This window comes from Lygodium microphyllum, chromosome 29, assembly GCF_053477565.2.
Source record: "Lygodium microphyllum isolate KBCC chromosome 29, Lygodium_microphyllum_v1.1.10, whole genome shotgun sequence".
NCBI lineage: Eukaryota > Viridiplantae > Streptophyta > Polypodiopsida > Schizaeales > Lygodiaceae > Lygodium > Lygodium microphyllum.
In genome coordinates this window covers 114261405-114269863 of record NC_141163.1, presented here as the reverse complement: position 1 = coordinate 114269863, position 8459 = coordinate 114261405, and the positions used below count along the sequence as shown (strand labels likewise).

At 40.8% G+C, this 8459-nt stretch overlaps 1 protein-coding gene across 1 annotated transcript; it reads right to left on the bottom strand.

The window, feature by feature from the left end:
* Positions 1-280: 280 nt before the first annotated feature.
* On the bottom strand, positions 281-5021 carry LOC148011054 (uncharacterized). The gene is made up of 4 exons (XM_087671093.1): positions 3661-5021; positions 2834-3208; positions 2563-2708; positions 281-751 (listed from the first exon to the last, which is right to left on the bottom strand). The coding sequence occupies exons 1-4, from the start codon at positions 4547-4549 to the stop codon at positions 560-562; spliced, it is 1602 nt and encodes a 533-aa protein (XP_087527219.1). The 5' UTR covers positions 4550-5021; the 3' UTR covers positions 281-559.
* Between the last annotated feature and the right edge of the window lie 3438 nt (positions 5022-8459).

Genomic DNA, 8459 nt, shown 5'->3' with positions numbered 1-8459 from the left:
TGAAAGAAAGACAAGTATGATGTGAAACCAATAGGTTATTTCTTTTGTCATGGAATCTTGAGTGGAAAAGTAACCTACTTTTGATAGAATCTCGAGTAGAAACGTCACTCACTTTTGCAACAATGGAATCTTTCATGCATAGATGTCAATTTTGTCTTTGAACCCACGTAATGAGTGTCCTTTCTCCTCAAAACACTTTGTTGTTTTTGTGTTCACATTCCATACTCCTAAGTAAGGACAGTGGCTACAATAAGATGGTTAAAGAGTTTTCAAGCAAAACAATCTCAACTCATGCACTTTATTTATTACACGTAAAGGTAGAATTTTACAAAGCTAATTGAAGAAAAGGATAGGGAAGCAAGAATGGCTTCACTTTTACAATCAATTCAAATAGGATTGACCATGAAAGAATTTCTATATCTTTACAATCAATGATGGATGAAATCTATGTACTTAGAGATGAATGACATAATTTTCAAGCTTCCTTCTTCGCCTTTATGTGACTTTTGAAACAATTTATTTACGATGATAGTACCATTATTCAAATGGGTGAGAACCTTTAATTTGCACAAGCAACAAATATTGGAAGTGGTTGATAAAACTTATTTTGAGCATATGAGCTTTTTTTGTGATCTCCTCTTTGTAAGCATAAATCTTCTAGCAACTTGGCAATATAATATCGATACAACTCCATGTCTTCTTGTGAATCTGTGTTGGCCCTCAAGTTTTCAATGTCCTCCATAGTGTGGCCCTAAACAACATTCAAACAAAAATCTAGTCTTAACATCAACAACTTCTTTTGGTTAGCTTTTTTATAGAATCATATTTCTTCAAACCTTGATAGAGGAACACATAAGCCTTACTTATAAACACTTGAGTCTTTCACACATCTATATGCCAATCTTTATCCCCATGTACTAAATGTTTAATTGGGGCTCCTAAAGGTACCTAAAACATACTATTATGTGTAGCTAGTCAACACGTGTTAAACCTAGAAGTGTCACATTTTAACAAATGTTTGTTTTAGCAAATGGATGTACTATGGAATACTAACTTCTTTAGGGATTTTGAGATGTTTTTGAGAGTCATTGTAGAAGCTTCATGTAGAGAAGAAAATGAGCTCAACTTTAATAGCATTTGATTTGTGCCTATGGTAAGATGTATGAGAACTAAGTAACAATCTAAGTACCATGTGATGTTTGCCTATGGTAATGTGTATGAGAGCTAAGTAATAGTCTAAGAATAGAGATACATGTCAAAAGCTTTTGCTTTTTACGATGGTGAAAGTATAAGTAATTCTCCATTTATTGTTGTATACCATACTTGTATGAGTGCTGTTGTGTGAGATTTGTGTTCTTGTTATCTATTTCATGTCACAAAAGTTTAGAATAGATTAGGTAGTGCTCATACTTAATCATGGTCCAATCCCTTATTTAGGTAATGAAAGAGCTTGTGCCTGATATGACTATCCACATGAGAATGGAAGTATTTGTCTCTATGCATTCCTTTCTTATATCTTCCAAATGCTCTTATAAGATTGGTGGTGAATAAATGAAATTAAATGATGCTCTTGTTTGATTATGGCTCCCCTACGTTAAGGGCAAAAAGAGATGGTGTGTTTGACACTACATGCTACTTAAGGCTAAGGTGTTCGTGCCAATATTCTTTGCCCTCTCATGGATAGCAACTTGCCTTCTTTGGTGGCCCCTGGAACCAATTTTATTCTTGACCCTATTACGAATTCAATTCGAGGGAGAGAATGAGCTCCATGGGGTTTCTCAAAAGATGTTGGGCCCAAGTATAAGCACACATCACCATTCTGAGCTGAGAGTGTAACGTCAAAAGATTGTTTAGTAGTATTATAATATCGAGAACAAACAATTAGAAGCTTAGGGCTGCATAGGATAAAGAATATCATTGTCGAGGGTTATCTAGTATCCTTTATGGAGCCAACTCAAGAGAAATATCTCAAAGTCCTAAAGTGCACACACACGACTTCGACCAAATATAACCTTAAATTGATTGTCCTCTTTTATGCAGACCTTGAAGTTAGATTTGCCACTTCCAACTAGTTAAGAATGATAGATTGATTGGCTCAATTTGCAATCGACTTCTATTAATCCATTTGTCAAGCTTGGATGATCTAAAGAAACTTCAGCCTAGTTTCAACAATGATGGCAATGTGGAGACACAAGCGCACATGAGAAAAAGCACAAGCTATGTGAGCACAATCAAATGCAAGCCAAAGCTCAAGCGCTAGTGCTCTCTCTCTACACAAGTAACACGAGGAAAAACACTTCTTTACATAGAAGAAAGTTTAGACAAATTCACACTACAATTCTCACATTGTGAATTACAACATGGTGAGCTTGTGCGAGCGAGGGACCACCCCTAGATAGGTATGTGGTGCCTCCCCAATAGAAGCTCAGCTCACGACGTTGAACACTATAGGGGCAAACAAGGCAAAAGAGCCCTATTTTGTTCTGTTGACAATTCAAAGCTCTCTCTCTCTCTCTCTCTCTCTCTCGCTCTCTCTCTCGCGTGTTGAGATCAGATGCTCACCAGGCACGGATCAGACGAATGCTCTTGGTTTGCATCAGCCTCCAACCTCACGCCAGCCTCTTCATGCGTCGCGCGAGTCTCCTTGATAACGCGAGTGCCGTAGCTAGTAGCTTCGATGGCAGAATAGGAACCTGCAACACCACCCTCTACAGAGCGCCAACCAGTAAGGGCGCAGTAATTAGCTGCGAAAATATGTAGAAGTTGATTTGATTTAAAGAAATTCCCGTCAGAAATTGTCTGGCGGGTACATAAAATCAGTTAGGAGATTTACCTGCACCCAGCCCCCCACCGGCACTAGAGTAGCCCCCGGCCGAGCCCCCGTGATGGTGTTGAACCGATGAAAGCACGTGCGGGCCCTGTCCGTACCCACCCCCTTCAAAGTGGGGCGGCGGCGGTGGCTGCGCCAGCATCTTCTTCTTCTTCTTCTTTACCAGGCACACCAGCAGCGTGAGAACCACCGCGATCGCAAAAGCACCCGCCACGCACACCCCCACAATCGTCCCCGTGGGCACGTGGTGCTTCGGAGGCGGCGGGGAAACGGACCCTAATGGTGCGGGTGTCGGGGATGGTGGGTAGGCTGGTGTGAATGGAGCGCCCGGCACGTATGGCGGGGCGCTAGGTGGCATGTGAGGAGGGCCATAGGAACCTAGAGTCACATCGACAAAAGACACCGAGGTTTAGTCTCAAATGAATGGCCAATTTAGACATTAATGATTGTGTCACTCTAAGGCCTTATGAGAGAAGGTCTACAAGGGACAAGTGAGGACAGATTCTAGACAAAAATGATTGTGTCACTCTAAGAGGCCTTATGACAAAAGGTCTACAAGGGACAAGTGAGCACAAATTCTAGACAATAATGGTTGTGGCACCAGACCTACACCCTGAGGTTTGGAAATTCACACTCACTAAACTCACACACATGCCCAAACCACTTATATCACAACCCATTGTCAAAGCTTAGCAAATTCTAGATCAAAGGTTTTCAATATGACGATATTGCAGATTGGTGTCATATGCATGGAAATTTGCATACATATATATACATATATGGGAGCATGGAGTGCTATTGTATTGAATTCCAAGAAAAATTCCACTCACCTGGTGGGCTTACATATGGTGGTTTACTCGATGGCACATTAGGGGAAGGAGCATAGGGTGGGTAGGAGTAAGGCGGTCCTTGGGGAGGGGGAGTACCGTAGGGCGGGTAGGAGGGAGGTGGGCCTTGGGCACTCGGTGGTTTACTTGATGGCACATTAGGGGGAACACCAGAGGGTGGATAGGAGTAAGGCGGCCCTTGGGAAGGGGGAGTACCATAGGGCGGGTAGGAGGGTGGTTTACTTGATGGCACATTAGGGGGAACACCATAGGGTGGGTGGGAGTAAGGCGACCCTTGGGAAGGGGGAGTACCATAGGGCGGGTAGGAGGGTGGTGGCCCTTGAGCAATGGGAGGAGAAGTGGGGCTATTGTAGGTGGAAGGGGGAGAGGGGGAAGTATGTGGGGGGTAAGCCGGGGTCTTAGGAGGTGGTGGAGGGCAAGGGGGTGGGCTTGTCCCAACATTATAAGGAGGACTACTTGAGGGAGGAATGTTGCTTGTGGGAGGTGGCGGTGGAGTAGTATATGCAGGACTTAGGGGTGGTGAGTTACTGGAGTAAGGCGGTGATGGGGTGCTGTAGGGAGGAGTTGGAGGTGGTACATTTCCAGAAGGCACAGGAGGGGGGTGTTCTTGTGGTGGCGAAGGTGGTGGCAGTGCAGGAGGGGGACATTCTTTTGGTGGCAGTGGTGTAGGGTATTCTTTTGGAGGTGGTGGTGGTGGCAGTGCAGGAGGAGGGCATTCCTTTGGCGGCGGTGGTGGACATCCTTTTGGGAGTGGTGGTGACGGCGGGAATGGTGCCGGTGGTGGGAATTCTTGTACATGTGGTGATGGTGGTAGAGGAGGAGAAGGGTGCTTGTACCACTTCAAAGATCGTCCTATAATAGTCGCCTCCATTTTTGTTGAGTACACCCAAATATTGCTGCACTCTCAAGCTAGATATCGATCACACACCCAAATATTGCTACACTCTCAAGCTAGTTATCGATCACACACACAAATTATATTGCTACACTCCCAAGCTCCTAATGCTCCTACACTTAAGCATCAAGATAACCTAGTAATGACACACCATCCGCCACTAGAAAAGAGCTGCTGCATAAGAGTTGAGCATTAATATATGCTATCTCGATTAAAGATGAGGGAGCGAATGGGGCTCTTTGCATGATAATATAGAGCGGTAAGAGAGATAGAGAGAGAATAGATAGGTAGATCAATCGGCGCATGAACGGATGATCGGTATAAGACGCCCACGAACTACCAGAGACTGCCTTGCTCATTATGTAACATGGTGTGTTATAAGAAGCTGCAACTGCAGCACTGTTTTGTGTGAGGAAGGCACGTCGTCTCCTTGCCTTGTTTCAGTGGTGGAGCCTTGTTTAATAGTTGATCGAGCTTACGGTGACGTGCGTGTGTGAATGAGAGAGAGAGAGAGAGAGAGAGAGAGATGATACGATCGTTTAATTGTGTGACGTGCGACAGATATATATCAGCATCAATCCATGGATCACAGTCAACACTCATGGAAGCAGGATAGGGGGCACGCCATCTCGAGTAACGTAAAAACAAAGCTCTGTACACAAGCGCATTCCACTCACGTCCTTGTCTGCTGGCCTTGGCCAATCACCCCACCGCAGGAATCGATCTGTATGCATGTCTTCAATAGATCATATTGGACTGATTGGCCATAATGAATGCCATGATTGGGTGAGCAATAGCCAGGGGCATTGCTGTTAAGCATGAGGTAAAAGCGTCGTTAATAATAAACGGAGAGTCATGCACACTTAAGATTCACCTTACTTTTTATTCGATCACTAAGAGTTTCGTCTCATGACATATCAGACTTTGCTTTCAACAAAAGCGAAATACATTTACAAAGATGAGAAGAACCTTAAAGCTTGGTTACAGGACAAAGATCGAAACGGTAAAAGTAGTTCATTAGGGCCACGAGGTCCAACTTCCCTAAGTAAAACTTTGTGGGCTTCCCATCGTTTGTTGTTTTCTAATTGCAAATTCTAATGTTTTGTTTGCCTCTTCGTTTAGTGACATTAGAGATCTAATAAACCGTGGTGCTTGAGAAAGTAATGGTTTGTAGGCCTATCACCATAATTTACTTTGATTATTTGGCTTTTATCCTATGCCATAGGCTTGTGCCGTAAGATCACTTTTTTTCTTTTAAACTATAGTTAATATGGAAGAGTTTGCACCAATGTCTACCCCCTAAGACATAAAAAGAACAACAATGTAATGTTTCCAAATTATTTTGTTGATTGCAACACCTCCTTTACAGGTCACCCCCCCATCGAAAACTATCTTTATCTGAACCTACCACAATACCTCAATGTACCTCCAAGTAACATATATGAGTCTTTTCAAACATGCTTCTTCCTTGCAAACATAGAGATCAGTCCAAAGGTTTACAAATGTGATGCCTTTTCCCCTTTGATCTCTTCCCTTGACATAAGCAAAGTGGGCCAGGGAATAACATTCATGTACTAGCTTGGTAGAATTTAATTAGTTCATCACCATGTCCTTGTCCATGTAGACATATTAAAATGTTTTGTATCACTCTCAACGAAGATAAATAACCAATATTGTGAAAACTCTTACTCTTGCAATATAGCTAAAACCCTCAATCACTTTACGCTATTGACATCCTTTAGATATCTTTGTCATATACACTTGTATTCAAGGAGTAAATTTGAGGAAGTTAAATATCTATGAAAAGTAGCCGAACGTCCTTGTTGCAAAGTACAACAAAAATGCTCCAATCAATAATGCAATCTTGTTGGTGAACTCATATCTATAGAGAAGAAGTCCATTCTTAACCTCCATTCACTTAAAGGGGCCTCATTGAATAGACATGCATACTTATCACTACAATATAAAGTTTATTTTTGAGTAAGTAAGGATTTAAGTATGTGTGAATTATTTACTTTAATTATTTTCATATAGGACTCAAACATATCAATCACAACTTCTACAAAATTTCCAAAGAAAATAATGCTACAATATGCTTGTTATAAACTTTTCTTTGTCTTTCGCATGTTTGATTTTATAGTAAAGAGCTTTATTTAGGAATATTATTCTAACAATGCTAGTTAAGGGGTTGAAATTTGAGAATTGTGTTTATAATATCAAGGACACTAGTAAAATAGAAACATCATGTGCCTTTACCCTACATTGAAGTTGTTTATAAAGGTGTAAATCATGGGATAAAATGAACTTATGAACACACTATGTAATGCATGCTCCCTTTTTGATATAAGTGTCCATTGCTCATTTAGATATAGCCCAACTTCATTTAAACTAAGAGCTAAAGTTTGATTAGATTCCTTCCATATATAAGGAGAGAAAGACAAAAAGTAGAGATCATCATAACACAAGAACAAGCACAATGTCCCTTTCAAAATATAAGAGTCATAATGTAAGAGTATTAAATGGTAGACCTCACATGTTTACAATCAATACAATTTATACATTTGACTATGGATTATAAGGTAACCTTGAACCATGGTTTTGCTCCTGAGCCTACAAAGCTTTCCTAAACCTCTGTGAAGTTTTAAATTGGAAATACCCCATTTTGTGAATTTAAGCACGCCCATTTCTAAACATGTCTTTTTCTCTTTTTGAGAGAAATTTCTCTCTCTCTCTCTCTCTCTCCCCATTTTGGGACACTTAACATGATATATGATGCTTGGCTCTCAACCTTGATGATATTTGGATCTAGATTAATGGCATTGACGATCATGATGCGCAAGATATGAGCAACTTAGTTAGAGCTCTCTCTCTCTCTCTCTCTCTCTCTCTCTCTCTCTCTCTCTCTCTCTCTCTCTCTCTCTCTCTCTCTCTCTCTCTCTCTCTCTCTCTCTCTCTCTCTCTCTCTCTCTCCATTGAGAATAGAGGTTTCAACATTTTGCCAATTAAGTTCGAGTTGCTCACAAGTCTTTCTCTCTTTCTTATTTTCTCTCTTCCATATTCCCATGCAAGTTTTTTTACTTATCAACAAAGGGCATTAGCATAGTGGTTTGGGTAGCATTTTTGGTGAAAGCATGCATGGTGTGGGGGTAGAGACAGAGGTAGAGGTACAATGGTGGCATGACACATGAGCATGAGAGCTCCTTGTTTGCTGAAACATAAGCACCCCCCACCAACAGGATGGCACTAAAGCTCCTCCCTCAAGTGCACCATCAGCTTCTATGAGCTTTTTGTTGGGTGATCCTTGCCCCTCTCGATGGGTTGCTTTACATCATTTGATAGGGAAACATACTCATACTTCTTGATGTGCAGGCACTACTATGTATCTTGCCTGCTTGGTGCGACAGATGATTGTGAACAATAAGTATTTGTCTCACTCTCTTTTCTGAATCTTTATATAAGATATTTAGAATTTCCTTTGCTCAATCTCAAGTGGGAAATTGAGAGAGCACTCCTAGTGCTATCTGCAACCTCTTTATTGATTGAAAATGTTATGTAAACATCATCTATGTACAAATATTAAATGAGTCACAATGAATGTCAAGCAATAGCACTATTGAATCCCTATAAAGAGATGTCTTTCAAAGTATATCAATTATGAAAAGTTAAAACAATAAATTGTATCTTTCATCATCAAAACAATAAACCGTGTCTTTCATAATACAAGCTAAATGTGACATTTCAAACTTATTGTTGTAAATAACTTTAAATGTCCACAAGTCAATCATCCATAGCATCTAAACTTTTTATATCAAGAAAAAAGGAGAGTTAAAGCTTCAAAGCTGATCCATTACTACATCATGATGTTTGAACTTGATCAATCATGCAT